The sequence below is a fragment of the Plecotus auritus genome (assembly GCF_963455305.1).
Source record: "Plecotus auritus genome assembly, chromosome: 9".
NCBI classification, from domain to species: domain Eukaryota; kingdom Metazoa; phylum Chordata; class Mammalia; order Chiroptera; family Vespertilionidae; genus Plecotus; species Plecotus auritus.
This window is the reverse complement of record NC_137783.1, coordinates 109041565-109059229: the sequence shown is the minus strand read 5'-3', so window position 1 is coordinate 109059229 and position 17665 is coordinate 109041565. Positions and strand designations below refer to the sequence as shown.

At 50.1% G+C, this 17665-nt stretch overlaps 1 protein-coding gene across 1 annotated transcript in view; it reads right to left on the bottom strand.

The window, feature by feature from the left end:
• Positions 1–5150: 5150 nt before the first annotated feature.
• The window catches only part of MAP6 (microtubule associated protein 6), an 84632-nt gene continuing 72117 nt past the window's right edge, over positions 5151–17665 (bottom strand). The window contains exon 4 of the mRNA XM_080641115.1: positions 5151–6430. Coding sequence (XP_080497241.1) covers positions 5287–6430 — 1144 coding nt within the window. The 3' untranslated portion in view covers positions 5151–5286. The remainder of the gene's footprint in view (positions 6431–17665) is intronic.

Here is a 17665-nt window from a genome sequence, read left to right as displayed (position 1 = left end):
GCTCAACTACTGAGCCACACTGGCCAGGCTTAGGGCTGCTTTTTCCAGAACTCAGCTTGAATGTCATCTGCTCAATGAGTCCTTCCCTGACCACACAATATAAACAGCTCCTCCCCCACCTTAGTTTTTCTACTGTTTTCTCATTTTACTGACTCCTTAGTGCTATGAAGTTATCCACCTATTTACACATTCACTGTCTCCACTACTATGAGAATAGGGTTCATCTCTTGTTCGTCACTGTATGTCCTACACCTAGAGTCAGCATACACTACACATAAGGCACTCAACACATATTTGCTGAGTAAATGAAAAGGCTGTGGTAGAAGGTCACCAGGGCTGTGGGAATCCAGAGGTGGAAGTCATGACTGCCATGGGGAGAATACGGAGGTTCCCAGGGGAAGTGACATGTGGGCTGTCCTGAAGGATGAGTAGGTATTTCTTGATCAGAATAATGATTTTAATAATAGCAGCTGGTACTACTTTTCTGTTTTGCTTCTATGTGCCAAACACCTTGTCGGTTAATATGTTTATTACCCAAGCCTCCTAACAGCTTGGCTACATAGAGATTATCCCCATTTTACAGTAAGATAACTGAGGCTGAGAAGGTTAAATGACCTGCCTGAGGGCCTGCGAATTGCTCTTAGTTGGATAATTGTTCTTCCACACAACACAGGAAGGGCAGGAGAGGAACTGGCCAGGTACTAATAATAAAGGTGCATAACCTGCTTACACTCTGTATTTGTCGTCCCACTTTCTCCCCACAATAGCTCAGGTAAGTGGGAAGACATCCTACCCATACAGGTGCAGCTCAGAGATGGGCCCCAAAGTTCAGCCTGCAACAACTCCCCCACCAGGTGTAAGTGGGCCTTGAGAAGCCAGGCCTGGATGTGGGGGCTGCCCATATGACACAAAGGGGGACCGAGACCACCTGGGGCACAGGAAAGGTGGTGAGAGGTCTGTGCTCCCACCGCGCAGGGATGAGTGGAGTTGTTGGTGTGGAGGGTGGCACAGGGCAGGGGTGGAAGTGGATGAGTCAAGGTCCGGCTGTTGGTCGGCCAGCGGCAACTCTGGGTAGCTGTTAAGGGAGAGAATCTGAGAATAGGAGTAAAGTTGTGCCCTTTCCCAGGACCAGCCATCAGGGGCTCCCGCGAGGCCTCAGCCCAGCCCCTGCGGGCGCGGGAGAGGGGGTCTCCAAGGCCGGCCTCCAGAGCGGGTGGGTAGAAGGCAGCGACCAGGTCCAAGTCCGCTGGCCGCAAGGCTTCGGTCGCTCACCCCAGCACATCCATCCCACAGCCCAATCCCTGCCCCCGGGCCCCGCGGGGCCAGGCTGCACCAGAAGAGAACCCCAGAGCCCAGGCCCGCAGTTGGGGATCCGGCAGGGGGTGAGCCTGCGGGCGTGGCCGTGTGCGAGTGCGCGGACCGCCGCGGGCTGGGCTGTGGGCGGCAGGGACTAGCCTGGCCGTAGGAGTCCGAGCCCAGAACCAGGCTCGGAGGCTCTTGTGCTCTTGTGTGGGCATCTTCAGGATCCGAGTCTCAGATCGGGGCTCAGACGCTGAACCACTCGGATTAGGCCCTGGACCAGGAGCAGGACCTCCCCTTGCAGAGATTCCCTCTCCCCCCCCCCCCCCGCCCCCTCTCAGCCTCCTTTCCCCTCCCCCAGGCGGGTGACGTAGGTGTAGGCTGAGTCGCTGTCGGCCTGTATCTGGGTTCCCCAAACCTCCCAGGGGAGGGACGGGAAGAAGGAGGGCTGGAGATGATGGATGCTAGAAGGGGCTGGGAAATGGCTGCAGGGAAGAACCAGGCCTGAATGAAGTCTGCATCTGGGCAGGGTGAGGAGAATCTAGTTCATTTCCGCCTTTCCCTGCCCCAGTCCAGGACCGAAGCTTGGCCATTGCCTCCCTCACTGGGCCTTCTTCCTAGGCAGTAGGAAGCTGGCTGAGATGCTGACGTGGCGGCTGCCTGCACGAGGTAGGGCCTCCTCTAATCGTCAGCACCAGGACCCTTTGACAAATGAAGTCATTGAGGTGACTTGCTGGGCTGGAACCCAGGTCAGCCCTCTCCCAAGTGGAAGCTGCCATGTTTGACAGCCACCGGGTCCTCATCTGCACGCTCAGCTTGTGTCATAGAGCATCACTCTCCTTATGGAATCCCTGCTGGCCCCACAGGCCCCTGGTTTCTCCTTATAGTTTAGGGCCAGCCCTTCTCAGTTCCTTTGTGCACTTCTTTTCCTACCTCTTACAAGTCTCCAGAGCTTTGAGCTGGGCCCACTTGTCTTTCCATTCAGATACTGTCCCTGGGGGAGCTCAATGTGTGCCCTCCCCAACATGGGGCTTCAGTGAAGAACCCCCCCCTCCCCTCCCGCGCCCCCCTCCCCCCATAAACACAAAGGCAGCTCTCTTCAGAGCTGGAAACCTAGCAGGCGATGGCCTGGATATCTGCCCCAGGATGTTACACATTTCAGAGATGGCACCATCATCTGCCTGGCCCGTGGGAATGTGCATGTAATGGGACCAGGTGTGTGGGTCAGAGGGAGAACTGAAAGGAGGGAGGTGTCCATACACAAGACTTCTTTAGCCTCAGTGTGGCCCTTTCTTGTCTGCAGGGCCCTATTGCAACTCACAGGGCAGCAAGCTCTGTGTTGGGCCAGGAAGAATCCTGTGTGTGTGTGTGTGTGTGTGTGTGTGTGTGTGTGTGTGCGCGCGCGCGCGCGCGCGCGCGTGTTTTATAGAGGTCGCTTCTGGGGCAGAAATCCCTGGTTCTGTTGGGAGAGGGGTGAGGAGACAGACCTGGGGTCAGTTGCTCAGAAAAATTTGGACATCATCAATGCTTCCTGTAGTGATTCTCTATAAGAATCAAGATGAGCTCCTTTAAAAGGAGCCCTTTAACAAAGACCTTTAAAAGGGGTTAGTATCCATAAGGGTCATAAAAATCTTCAAGAGGGATTAGTGTTCCTTGGGAGCCAGCTTTGGTGAGGGCAAAAGGTGGAGCTCCCCTACACCCTCAGGTCCCTGAGTGTTTGGGGTTTTAAAAGGGAAGCTATTATGGCCCAGACACTGGAATCCTCACAGGATCCATCTCTAATCAAGGCAGAACTTCAGCCCCTAGGCAGCCCCTAGTCTTCTTCCCTGGCCCACCAGCAACACACTCATAGCTCACAAGACTGACCTCCTCACTCCCTTCCTGAGGTCCTAGGATTCAGAAAACTGGTCACCTGTGCCTGGTCCAAGTTTTCTGCCCAGAGAGCTGCTACATCCCTTGGTCAAACCCCCATGCAAATCAGGTTCCTTTCATTCAAGGACCTCTAGAGGGGCTTACTCTGGTTCTCTAGCCACACATGTGATGCCCCTTTCCATCCCCTACTCGGGCTGTCTGAACTCCATGGCCACTTTCTCTGAGAAACTTTCCTGGCTTCCCATCCTGGTATCTTCTCAAACCAAGCCTTTAGTTGTCCCATGCCATCACACAACCTTTACCTGTCATAATACTGGGACTTCTTTACCACAGTGACTTCAATGGTCAGCACTGAGCAAGACAAAGTGGTTGCTAAGGAAAAGTCTGCTGTGTGAATGAATGGGGACTTGCGGTACTGTTTTAGAAGCTCCGGCTGAGCTGTCCTGGATACTGAGAATCAGCAGATGTCCTGGGACCCTTCTGATCAGAGGCCAGGTTTTCTCAAGAAGCATGACATTTGGATGAGCTTTAGGACTGAGCCTTTGGCAAACAACTGTTACCCAGAATGACATTGAGCCAGCGGGGTCCCTGCTTCTGTTTTCTCTACAGGCTTCAGCTCTGACCCACCCAAGGGCTCAGCCTGCTCTGATTTGGTACTGGTTTCTAGGCTTTCATGGGACCTGACCTGGAAAATAATAGAAAATATACATTATGTATTGGTCTTTGTTCCCGGTTCCCGGCATAGAACTCCTAAAACACTTAAAATTTCTTGGGTGATGCTTTTGTTTTAATGAGGTGATGCTTGGTGGGCTCCTGAATAGCTTCAGGATGGGTGCTGGTCAGCAGAAAGATGAAGCCACAAGTAGAAGCTCGGAACTTTCAGCTTCACCCCATCTTCTGAGAAGAGGGTGAGTTAATGATTGATCATGCCTACATGATGAAACCTTCACAAAATCCCAAAAGTATGGGGGTTGGAGAGTTTCTGGGTTGCTGGAGCTATTGAGAGGGTGACTGGCCTGGAGAGGGCACGGAAGCACTATGCCCCTTCCTCCGTATCTGGGTATTCATCTGTAGCCTCTATTCTTTTATGGTAAACCAGTAATGTGTTTCCAACTTCTGTGAGCACAGAAGCTCCACACCCCTTCCTTCCATCTGGATGTTCATCTGCATCCTTTATCCTTTTGTGACAACTCAGTAATGTGTTTCCGACTTCTGTGAGTCATTCTAGCAAATGATTGAGACTAAGTTGGGGTTGTGAGAACCCCAATCATACCCAGTCAGAAGTACAAGTGACAAACAACCTGGGACTCGAAGTTTGCATCTGAATTGTGTATGTGTTGTGCGGGGGTGGGGAGCAGTATTATGAGATGCCCTTACCCTGTGGGAGGTGACTGTCTCCAGGTAAATAGTTGAGTTAACTTGTGAGGCATCCAGCTCCCACACATCAGGTGTCAGAAGTGAAGAGCAGGAGTGTGAGAGAAAAGTGTCCTATCCTCCATCTCCCTCCCACTCCCATCTCATGCTGACAACTCAAAGGAACTGGGAATTGCTCAGATTCCTCTTGCCTGGATGGGTAATGCAGAGTCCCGCATGCCCACTTTCAAATGACAGCCATGGCTGGTGTGATCAGTGGTTAGAACGCTGGCCTGTGCAGTGTAGGGGCACGAGTTGATTCTTGGTCAAGAGCATGTATCCAGGTTGTAGGTTTGATACCTGGTCTTGGTCAGGACAGGTGCGGGAGGCAACCAATCAATGTGTCCCTCATATCGATATTTCTCTCTCTCTTTCTCTGTCTTCCACTCTCTAAAAATCAATGGGGAAAATTATCTTGGGTGAAGATTAACAACAACAACAAAATGTGCATGATGCGCGTGTGCACGCGCGCGCGCACACACACATACACACACACACACACACACACACACGCACGCACGCACACACACACACACTCAAATGGAATCAGAGAAAGACACGGCTAAGCCAGAGGGATTTGTTTTATTAGATTCCAGCAAGACTATACAATACTGTTTCATGCAGATTAAATGTGAGACTTTGCTACCCTGGGGAGGGAGCACTTTCACTGCCACCTCCTTCCTTGGTGTCAAGGGGTGAGTGTCAAGGGGAACTCTCAATATATTCTGCATGGGGGACAGTTGGGATCGTGACTGGGGGTGGAGGTGAGACAGTGGACAGCTGCGGGCCCCTTGGACCTTGAGTCTTCACAGGTTCAGGGACCACAGGACCTTGGTTCTTGGCTGGTGGTGGCACTAGAGGATCTTGGTCTTTCAGAGGCACCGAGATGATAGGAACTGGATTCTTCACAGGCTCAAGGACCACAGGACCTTGATTCTTTGGAGGCTCGGGGATCACAGTGCCGCGATCCTTGACTCGTTCTGGGACCATAGAACCTTGATTCTTTACAACTGCAGAATCATGACCCTTCAGAAGCTCTGGGACCACGCCACCCTGCCCCTTGACTGGCTCTGGAACCACTAAACCTTGGTTCTTTGCAGGCTCAGAGAGCATAGGACCTTCTTTCTTTACAGGTGCTATGAGCATGGCACTTCGATCCTTTAGATGCTCTGGGACCATAGGACCCTGATCCTTGACAGTTGCTGGAACCACAGGACCTGGATCCTTTGGAGTCTCTAGTACCATGGAACCTTGATCCTTAACTCTTGCTGGAACCGTTTGATTATTTAGAGGCACTGGGAACAAGGAACCTTGGTCCTTGACTGGTGCTGAGATCCCAGAACCTGCATTCTTTAAAGGCCCAGGGACCGTGTGATCTTGATCCTTAACTGCTGTGGGGACCATGGAACCTTTATCCTTCAGAGGCCCTGGGACCATAGGAGCTTGATCCTTCAGAGGCTTTGGGATGGCAGGAGCTTGATCCTTCAGAGGCCCTGGGACCATAGGAGCTTGATCCTTCAGAGGCTTTGGGATGGCAGGAGCTTGATCCTTCAGCGGCCCTGGGACCCCAGGAGCTTGATCCTTCAGCGGCCCTGGGACCCCAGGAGCTTGATCCTTCAGAGGCCTTGGGACCGCAGGAACTTGATCCTTCAGCGGCCCTGGGACCCCAGGAGCTTGATCCTTCAGAGACTTTGGAACAGCAGGGCCTTGATCCTTCCGAGGCTCTTGGATCATAGGGCCTTGATCTTTCACAGGCCCCAGGCCCACGGGACCTTGATCCTTGTCTGGCTCTGTGGCTACAGGACCTCGATTCTTATGTGAGTCACTGGTGGGATGGGCCTGGCTCCTGCAGAGAAGAGAGAGGTGGTCACTGTGAGGGCCAGAGCTCAGGCCAGGGATGGGTCAGAGCACAGATGGCCTGTGAGGCCTGGGCAGGGCAGCTCTTGCTGGAGAGCCAGGAGGAGAATCTGGTTTCCATGTTCTTAGTATAGAATGTGGGGGTCAGGTGAGGGGCAGGTTCAGGAACCAGTCATTCAGTGTTTGCCAATTGATTATAACCTGCACGTGGCACAGAGGATGGCACCCAGTGAAAACGGCAGTGCTCTAATGGGACTCAGGGTCCTCCAGTGGGCAGCCCAGCAGCCCGTCCACCTCACACTCTTCCTTCCTCCAGGATAGCTGGGCCCATCCTGGGAGCCCCTCTTAGCTGTCTACTCAGACAACCCTATAGGCCAGAGTGCTCTTTCCTTGTCCTCATGGCCTTCTTCTTCCTGAGCCCCTTGTTAAGGGCTAACTGTGGGGAGGGGCAAGGGGCCTATGGCATGCCAGAAAGAGATGCCAGAAAGAGGGCAGTGGGAATGTCCCTCTTCCTCCATCCCTTGCAAACAGAAAAGTATTTTTATCACTGACATTTTTTAGAACAGCCAGCACATGGTGATGATAATAAGCAGACCAGCTTTTCATTGGGTTTATTACTGCTTTTAAATTCTCTATGGACAATGTACCCCATTGTTGCCTGTGCCACTGCTATTGCTGCACCTTTGCTAGATGACGGGCTGGGACTCCCCATTCAGGCAGTGAAGAGGACCCACTCCCCTCGCTGCATCTCACTTCCAGCTCCTTCTACTCTCCCTGGGCCCTTGTCCACTTTTACTCCAAGGCTCTAGGACTGACTTCCCTGTAGCCAAGAATCCAAGCCTCACCAGAATCCTCACAGGCTGTTTCATCTACCTCACTGCAGATGAAGCTCTCCCATCCCTTGACCCACCCACCTGGTGGAGAGCAGGTGATATCACTGACACCAAGGGCAAACATTGCCCCACTCAGACATGCCAGTCTGGTTTAGAATGCACACTCCTTCCTTGCAGGCCAGGCTGAAAGTCACCACTCAGGAGCAGCCACTACCCAGTGTCACAAGCCCTTGCTCATTCCACCTACAGTTCATTCCACTTTCTAAATCACTGCTCTCCATAGCGCATTGCAGCAACCCAGCAACCCTGTGAAGTGTGCAGGGGGGGAGGTTTATCACCCTTACCTGTCAGAGGGAGAAACTGAGGTCCAGAGAGGGCAAGTGATACGGAAAGTTCTAGGATCTGCATGACCCCTAGTCTGCCTTCTGGAACCTATAGTGCCTGGCACTTAGTAGGTGCTCGTTATATTTTGTGGCCACTGAAGTCTTTAAGGTTAAAACCACTTCAGCATTTTAATAGTTCCTATTGGCTTTTAGGACTATGTCTTACTTGCTTATTAAAGCTGGTCCAATAAGACCTCTACTTGGTAACACTTTCTTAGCTCACTACGGTTTCATCTCTCTGGACCTTAAGTGTGTCATCTATTTCATTGGACATAATGACATTTATGTAGAAATTTATAATGATTAGAGATCATGTACCATGACATTACTATATAATATTACAATTACTCTTCTATTTACTTAGAAGTAAAATTACACATGGTTGGATGTTTAAAATTCGGACATGTTATCCTGACTCAGAAGCTTTTTACTGGTTAGAATCTTGAGCTTCCAGGAGACTGACATCTCTCAGCAGCAGAGTAACCCGGTAGCACAGGCAGCCTATCCATCTAGTCCCTCTTGATGTCTCTAAGCATCAAAGTGGATAGAGAGAAGCCAGGGTGGCTCCCTGGCTCAGCACGACGCTGAGCACAGCTGCTCTGGCCAGATGGACACAGCTGGCCACCATCAGTGAGACCTTAGTGTTTGTGGAGAGAGCCAGCAAGGCCACCAGAGGCATACAGAATCCAAGAGTGGTATTGCAATACTTCTAGTGCTTGGTGGATGGCCAGAGAGGAAAAGTAAAAACCTAATTCAGAATCGAATCAAGCAGGAAATTGATTAGATGGACCCTATCAGGTAATGAATGACCTGGGTGGGATCATCCTGAAGAGTGATCAAGCTGAGACAGGAGACAAAAAAGGTGACCAGGGCTTGACTTGAACTCAGGGGCTTGGGTTGCAAAACCTATTCCATTGGCAGGGCATGGACTCAGCATCCCCTGAAGCCATGGAGATGAAAACGAGGGCCAGCTCCACAGTGGAGTCACCAAATACATGTCCCTGAGTGCAGCAGTGGCTCTCATGTCACACCCAGATTGTATTTAGTGAGTACTCTGAGCTAGTTGTAAACTAACTCAAAATTTTCTGGGATATATAACCTTACATTGCTTTGCTTAGTAAACTTGTTTCTTCAGCGAGTGTTTCTGGTCATGGGAAGGTTTAGAATTAATATTAGAAATGATAAATTAAATGAAATCTATAGTTTTACCTTTTTTTTGGTACTATGTTTAGTAAGAATCAGTGTAGAGTTAGTTTGAAAGTATTTGTAATATTTAAAATAATTTGGCATATTAGAATATGTAACAGATTAACGTTGTGGTTCCAATATACTAGTAAAATGTGCAATGGAATAATTTAGACTTGTGATTTTAAATGGAAAGATATAAGGTAATCCTATAAATTCTGTAAACAATGATGAAACTTTTATGACAATCCAATAGTTTTCATATTTTAAGCTTAGTTTATTTTAAATTACTTATAATTTAATTTAAATTATTCAGGGCAATTAAGTTACAAAATCCCCCTTTAAATGTTTGGATTAAAATTTACTAGATTTTTAAATGTTACTTTGATCTATTAAGCATTCAGTTTTATTTTTATTATTACTATTTTGTAATTGATTTCAGAGAGGAAGGGAGAGAGGGATAGAAACATCAATGATGAGAGAGAATCATTAATTGGCTGCCTCCTGCACGCCCCCTACTGGGGGTTGAGCCTGCAACCTGGGTGTGTGCCATGACCAGGAATCAAACCGTGATCGCCTGGTTCATGGGTCGATGCTCAACCACTGAGCCACACCGACTGGGCAAGCATTCATTTTTAAAACCACAGCAGCCTCAGTTGGTTTTCCTATGAACAAAACCGCCCTCAAGGACAACATAAAACTCTCATTGACGCTGACTGGCCACTACTTGGTTCCACACGGCCTGTCAGTCTCCCAGCTGTTAAATGCCCCACCTCTCCCGGTAAGGCTGGCAGAAGCAGCACTCACAGTGCCCTCTGTGTGAAGGAGACAAGGCTACGCCCCGGGGGGAGGGAAGGACTGGGCACATGGATAGTCAGTGGAGATGGGCTGGATTCAGGCCCACGCAGCCCATAGGCCATTTGTCCTTGGGCATGGCCCACCCTGCACAACCAAATCTGGCATCCTGAGCCACATGCAAGTCTTCTCAAGGCAGCATATGACACAGGCCCCTTTTCCTCCCAGCCTGTGTACCCTCTCAGAGACTAAAATGACCTGCTGGGTTTGTCTCAGCTTCTGTGCTGCTTATTGCCTGAGAGGTCTTGGGCAATTACGCCATCACAATAGACCTCAGTTTCCCCGTCTGTAGAATGGGGATAACAGTACAAATGTCAAGGACTATTATCTGAAATCATAATTCTTGATTATTTGTAAAGTGCTTTGGGGCACCGCATGAATAAGTCCAGTACTATAATAACTAGTAACAGTTCACTAAATGCTCACACACTGGACCCTCATGGCAGCCCTGGAGGAAGACAGGGCAGGTGGTGGCCAGCCTTGCAGCCTTACCCTCCTTGCACTGTCCTCTGACCCCTGGGAGTGTATAAAACACTGCCTCCCAGTGTTTTCATTTCTTTGTGTCTGCTACCTGGATTGCTCTCTTTCATCAACTTTTCCCTGTCTGTCCTTGGTGGCTTGGCTCAGATTCCACTTCTTCACCAGCCCTCCTGGATGCATCTCTCCACACTGGTTTTGTCCATATCTCCCTTACAGCAGCACCGTTTTACAGTCTCTCCCCACATTCAGAGGGTCCCCCATTACATGTCAGGGCTCCCCCATTAGATCATGAGCTCCCTGAAGGCAGGGGCCATTCCCATGGCCTGCAGCCCCAAAGCCCAGCACAGTACCTAGAACAAAGGTCAAATGAAAAAAGTCACAAATTATTGTTGCTGAAACCTGGTTCATCAGCTACCCCATGGCCCCAGCCAGAAACCCAGAGTCACCCTGAAGACCTTCCTCCCCTCAAAACCTCCACCCAACTATCAAGAACCATCTGTTCCAGCTCCTAACATGGTATCTCTTGAACGGTCCCATTTCTTTCCCTCCCTCCCTTCCCCTCACCAACTGTGCCATTATTTCTGTGGACTTCCTAACTAGTATCCCCTGCTCCTCATCCAATTTATTTTTCATACAGAAATCAGAGTGATCTTGCAAAAAAGCATATCCCTTCCCTGCTTACAACCCTCCAGTGGCTTCTCCTTGCTCTCAGAATAAAGAGTAAAACCTGCTACATACCCGACCTGGCTGACCAGCCTGCTCCCCCTCCTTCCCAGCGCCTGGGCCCCAGCCTCGCAGGTCTTTGTTCTGTTGCTCAGTCTGCCCTGCTCCTTTCCATTTACGGCTTAGCACATGTTGTCTCCTCCTGGAACATTCTCTTGTTCCTTCATCAATTGGTTAACGCCTACTTATCCTCCATCTCTCAGCTCCCTAGAGCACTTTCCCAGGGAAGCCTTTCCTGACCCACAGATGTGACCAGGTCCCCTGCTACAGGCTCTCTAAGTCCCTTTCTTTCATACCCTTTATCACAGTGAATTACTTCATTCTTTTGCATTAATAAGTTTCCCCTGCCAGACTGAAACATTCAGAGGGCAGGACCATGTCACATATCTGCATATCACTGCTTTCTCTCCCTAAAACAGTACCTGGCTCCGGGAAGGCGCTGACTAAATAAATACCTGTTGAATGAATGAGTAAATGAGATTCTATTCTGTACCAGGCTCTGTTCTATTTGCAAAATGCAGTATTTCCAGGTTACACGAGACACCCTGAGTCGTAGAAACTTGATTTTCTGCCCTTCGTCTCGTTTCCATGGAGACATGGAATGGCTCCTGGGTACCCGCACACTGACTTTGAATCTGTGCTTTATCAGAGTCTGGAAGCTGGATCATCAAGCCCTGCCCAGATTATCTGCAGAAAGGGCTTCCTTTCCGCCCACTGATTCCTGCCCTTGCACACAATTCTAATCCCATAATCCACCATGTGGGGGTTCTTCTCCCCTGACGGATTCCTGATGGAGCATCAAAGCAGCCCAGAGCTGGGGCCGTGCTCCTGCCGTAGGGCCAGGTTCAGAAATCCGGGACCTGTGGACCCTGTCCTTGAATCCCTGCCTCCAGAGCCTGGAAGAAACTCACACTTCCTGAGCAATAACCACATGCCAGGTGCATCACTAGGTGTTTTCACATGGATCATGTCTTATCATGCAAAGGGCAGCCTGCTGGAGGAGCGAGCACACTGACTAGACTTCAGGCCAGAAGAGCTGGGTTTGAATTCTGACCCAGCTCCCTCATAGCCATGGGATGTTGTCATGGGCGTGCCAGACTCCAGGCCTCCGTTTCCTTAATCTATAAACTGGAGATCACAGTGCCCACCTTCTGGGGAGGATTTGATTGTATGAACGCTCATGGCATAACCCATGGAATACGGGTGATGTTTGGTAAATGTTAGTTCCTAAGAGGGTCTTAGTGGTCTGTGTTACTCTATAGATGGGAAACTGGGCCCAGAGGGCCAGCGACTCTCCCAAGGGCTGAGCCAGGACCCAGGCCACTTAGGACTGGGGGGACAGTAGACAGGGCAATTTCATGCTTTCTCTCTCCTCCCGTCTGCCACCCTGGGCCCTGTTCAGGCATCCACATTTCTCAGACACAGCCAAAGCTCCAAACGCAGTTATGGAAACCACAGAGACCCAAGGGGGAGTGCCTAGGAAACCATCTTCGAAAGGCTCGCTATTCTTATAAAGAATCTGCAGGAGACAAGGCATTCTCAAAGCAAGAGCTCTCGCTCCCGCCTGGCTCTCCCACAGGACTCTGCGGTGGCCTCTGTTGCAGCAATTATCATGGTGCTTGGCAACTACCTGCCCATCCCCCAGATCGTAGGCTAGCTTTTGTTCATCTTTGCATCACCATTATCTGGTACCTGGCAGACCTATGTGGGAGTACCGATGGCTGATGTGTAGCTTTTTCTCTGTATTCTATTTTATTTTTTTCTCTTTTATCCATTCACTAGACAAAGTCTGTGTTAGGTTGGGAGTGACTGAGACTGGGGCCCTCACCCAAGGGTCACCCTGTGTAGAGCAGGGAGACAGGCCTGTAAGCATACACCATGGGCACTATAAAGTGACCAGAGCGCCCGCACCACCGTCAGCCCAGCCTGTGTCTCTTCAACTAGAGGCCCACGGTCCCTCCAGGGTCTCGTCAAGGGCAAGGACGGCCCTGCTGGAGAAGCCCTCTCCGTGCTATGGAAGCACACTCCACAGAGCCAAGTCAGACACCATGGCCGGAAGGACAGACCGGAGGGTCCTCGGGTTTCCTGAACTTCTGCTGCTGTCTCCCTGCCTGCTGGCCCCAGTCACCACCACACTGCCCCAGGGCAGGGCACACACCCAGTGAGGCAGCCGCCTCCTGGTGGTCCAGTGGTTAGACCCTGAGCAGAAACTTGTATTTCCGTCAGCTCACGCCCCCTCCCATACCTGTGCTCTGGGTCCACCCTTCCCGAGAATGCCATGCTGCCTGCCCAGGACAGAATTTCAGATAGCTAGGTTAGAAGGGGGCAGCAATTGTGTCCTTATTCCTGGCTTCTCTGGGCACACACGCGCACAACAGCTCAGACATTTGGTCCAGAGCCCTTGCTGTCCCAACTGCTTCCCTCACAACACATCTCAGCTCCCAGTCCCTTGGAACTCAAAACGATAGTGCAGGCATGGTCTCTAAGCGGGACACACAGCCACTGCCCTGGGGTCTCTTTAGTTTGTTCTCAATGCAGTTGTCCAACCCACCCCTCCTCACTGACTGGAGTTTATTCCAGTGTCACTTCCTCAGTGAAATCACCCTACCCTCCACCCCTAGGGTTGGGTCCTCCTTGTCCTGTGTTCCCTCAGCGCATCCCCCATCCCCTCACCCCCTCACCCCCTCACAGCAGCCCTATCAGAGGAGTGGCCACTGTTTAGTAGCTGCCTCTCCAGATGGGGGCTCTTTGAGGGCAGAAACCACATCTGCTTTATCCTTCCCTGCATCCCTCACTTTTCTTCCCTCCCCCTTTTTCTTCCCTCTTCCCTTCCACAAACATTTAGGAAGTGCCTGCTTTGTGCCAGGCCATTGGATAGGAGTGGAGCGGTAGAGAGCGCTGGCCCGGGGCTGGCAAACCCTGAGGTTTCCATCCTAAAGGAGAAGCTGAAGAAAGAACTTGTGTGAGATCACATTCTAACCACCACATTTACGTGACACAAAAGATTTCCTAGTTTTAACTGCCTCGGTGCCCTTTTGTCCTCCCAAACTAAGTTCTTTGTGGTTTTCTGACAGGACTTCATATGCAATGTGCACCCTGGATTCTCACAGCAACCCTGCCAGCCAGGCAGACAGGGGTCGCCCGCACCCCCATTTATGGGTGGAAATGAGGCTCAGGAAGGGCAAGTAAGTTGCCTAAGGTCACATGCTGAGATTGTGGTCATGTCAAGTCCCTAAACGAGGATGACAGACTTCCAGTCAAGCTCTTTCCTCTCTGTAACAATATCCCTCATGGGTGTGACTTCAGCTACAGAGATTCCAAATTTGTCTGCAGATGTCTGAACTGGGTCTGACCTGAGAGCACCCTGGCTGGCTTTGCTTGGTGCAGGAGGTTGGCGCCACTGACCTCTGCAGGTCCCCAGCTCTGAGATCACAACTGCATCTCCTGAGAGAGTTGCCTCTCTGGGGGCCAGGCCCCCAACAACCAGTCCTCCTTTGCCTCTGCGCTTCCTGTATCCACTACCCAAGGATCCCCGTCCCCCCCGACCCCTGCCCTGTCCCAAGGGTTACCTCCTAGCGTTCAGCAGACCCTGGCAAAGAAGCTAGTCCCAGAAAGGAGCAGCATCTTGGGTTGAGAGTGCCATCTACACTCACACCTGTGAGCCCTACCTGTACGGCTGCCAACCCGCCTACCAGCCCAGGGCCTCACAGCACAGGAAGAGCAACTAGGACCACAGCTAGGAAAAATGCTGCCACCACAAGGCTTAATTTTGGACAGGGGGTTGGTGGATTGGGGTGAGGTAACTGTGCTGATCCAACTCAGCATCTATGACCTTCCTCTGACTCATTTTTCTTTTTTTATGCTTTTTAAAAATTCTTTATTGATTAAGGATTACATATGTCTCCTTTTCTGACTCATTTTTCATAGACAAGAGTAGTTAGAGTCATCAAAAGTTTTGGAGCAAAGGGACAGGATGAAGAGACTGCTACTCCAGGAGGATGCCCATCTTCTTTATAACAGGGATCCCATGGATGGCCCCAAGTACTGGACCACGAATGGGTTTTAGTCACACAAACTTGGCTTCAAAGCCTGGCTCACCACTTACAAGTTGTGTGACTTTGTCATTTACTCCCTGAGTCCTTGATTTCTTTATCTATAAATGGGGATGATACCTACAGATTCTCTAGCCGTAAGGTGAGGATTAAATGAGAACAAGTGTGTAAAGGCCAAATAAATGTTTGTTCTCTCCCCCATAAGCTCTGCCAACCTGCCTTTTAAAAAAGTGGAACCAGAGACCTGGTCAGATTCCTGGTTTAGATTTTCCTCCCCCAGCCCAGGCTCCCTGCAGGCAGGCGGGCGTTCTGCCCAAGCACAGAGAAATGGCCTCACCAAGTGGCTCGATGTCTATGTTTTCTGCTCTCTGCTGCTGTTGCTTTAGTCCTTTTTGCTGTTAAATAACTTTTCTAGATATAACCTCCTAAGAAGAACTGAATAAATTCCCACTTGTATAATAAATATTTTAGGAAGCATCTTTGGTTGTTTTAACACCAAGAAGGCAAAGTCAAGGGCATAGTTGACTGTCTCAATGAGCTGCCAAGAATCTGATAATCCTGCTAATGACCCTTTTTTAAATGCAAAGTGCTGGACTAAGGCAACCAGACAGTAATGGCTCAGTTCATGTCTAGCTCTGTGCTCCTGGGAACTTGCAAATCAATTTCTGTCCTTTCCTCCCACCTCACCTAAAGCAAAGGATGGGATCTTGAGCAATTAATCAAAATTGGCTTCATGTGTCCAGAGGGGATCAATGAAAATGAACGTGTAATTGCAGAAATGGAATCTGTACCGGGTGATTTATAGGCTGTGCTCAGAGACGAGGGGCCAGGGGAAGGGCTGGGGAGGAGACAGGGCAGCAAGAGCCACATTAGATGGGTTTTCTCTCAGGCTGCTGTGTGGCAGAAGGAGTGGATTCATCAGATGTCACTCCAGCTACCACACCATTGGGCCCAAGGATGTTAAGTAACTGGGAAGTGGTGGTCAGCAAAACGACCCTTACGTGAACTATTGCCACTTTCCAGTCTACAGAGGACTTTCACAGGCATTCTCACTGGGCCATCTTACCAGTCCTGTGAATCAGAAACAGGTATCCACTTGTCCTCCCAAACTCAGGAACCAAACAGGTTCAGATACTGCTGCATCCCTTGCTGACCAAATGCATACTTTTTGAATTGGAGAAACAAATAGATTTAGATAGTGATGAATACTTGTATTACTATTATCTCTTTGAGGCTCAAAGACATGAAGCCAAGGTCACACAGCTAGTAAATAGTAGAGCTTAGATTTAGAACCAGGCCTGTTGGTTCTAACTCCCAGCCCTTCTTCCTAAGACATGCCCCTGAGGGACGCCTCTCTGGAGTTAGGAGCTCTGCACTGGGCAGGGGGTGGGATTAGTCACCCTTTTAAGATTACCGCATAACCAAGAGTCCATGGTTTTTTGAAGTCAGGACTGTTTAGAAAAAGTGGCTCCATAAAGTACAGAAGCAGGCTGGGCATTATAAAACCAGCTGTTGACTGCTCTGTGCTTTGCTATTGCTGTGACCTCTCTTGAAACCACCTCTTTGATATGAGCAGGGCTAGTTTTTAGGCAAAATAAAGCCTTATGGAGGCACTGTAGTGAATATGGAGGCAGATGGTGAATGTCATCATTCATTCCCTCACTCATTATTCATTCAACGAACACTTTAGAAGACATTCTCTGTGGTAGGCATTGGGCCAGAGCCTACGGCTACAAAGGTGAACTGAAGGATCTGGTCCTTGCCTGGGGGGAGCACAGTCAGTGGGACACACACACACACACACACACACACACGAGCAGATGACACAGTTCATGTGGTAAGTTCCATGATGAAGACACACAGGGAGCATCTTACCCAGCCTGGGAGGTGCAGGAAAGGCCTCCTGGAGCTGTCCCCTGAGCGGAGTCTTGAAGGATGAGTTAGCCGGGTGGAGAAGCAGAAGGGCAATCTGAGCAGGTGGGGCGGCGTGGGGAAGGCATGGAGGTGAGAAGCAGCATGGTGCACTGAGGGACAGGAAGCTCCGCAGGCCGTCGGGAGCCCCCGGATGGTGGAAAGCAGGGTGTGATATGGTCAGATTTGCATGTTCTAAAGACCCCTCTGGCAGCTTACACCAGTGGCAGTGGCAGTCATTTACTTCTCTCAGCATCTGAAGTTCCCTTGGCCCCAGAAAAGATGTCTGGGTTGAGATAGTTAAAATACAATGCCAAGTTCACAAGTGATGGAGGGCCACTTATATGAGGACAAGGGCCAGAGTGTTAAACTCAGTTCCACTGTTTGAAATAAAATGCACAAAATGGTGCTGTCTGATCCAATGCCTCAAGTAATGGACACCAGTTTCATCTCAGTATCTCCAGTACCAAAGATATTTCTTATGAATGAAATTCATTCAATCATTCTGTATTCAATAACCATGCATGTTAGTCACCCAGTCAATTTAGTACTTGAAGGAGAAAACCGGTATATTTGGCTGAGACAAGTGGTCAGTTCAGTCAGGATGTCTGAGCCAGTTGTGTGTGAACCCCTGGTCAAATTCTATTTTCCCTGGTTTACATCTGGGTCCCAAGATTGAAAGAAGGTCTAGGTAAGATGTCTGGAGGGCCTGTACACCTTGACCAGACTATGCCAGCATGAGTCCAACTAGTCTGCAACCTGATTCACTGCAGACTGAGCTTCCCTTTGCTGTCTGCTACCT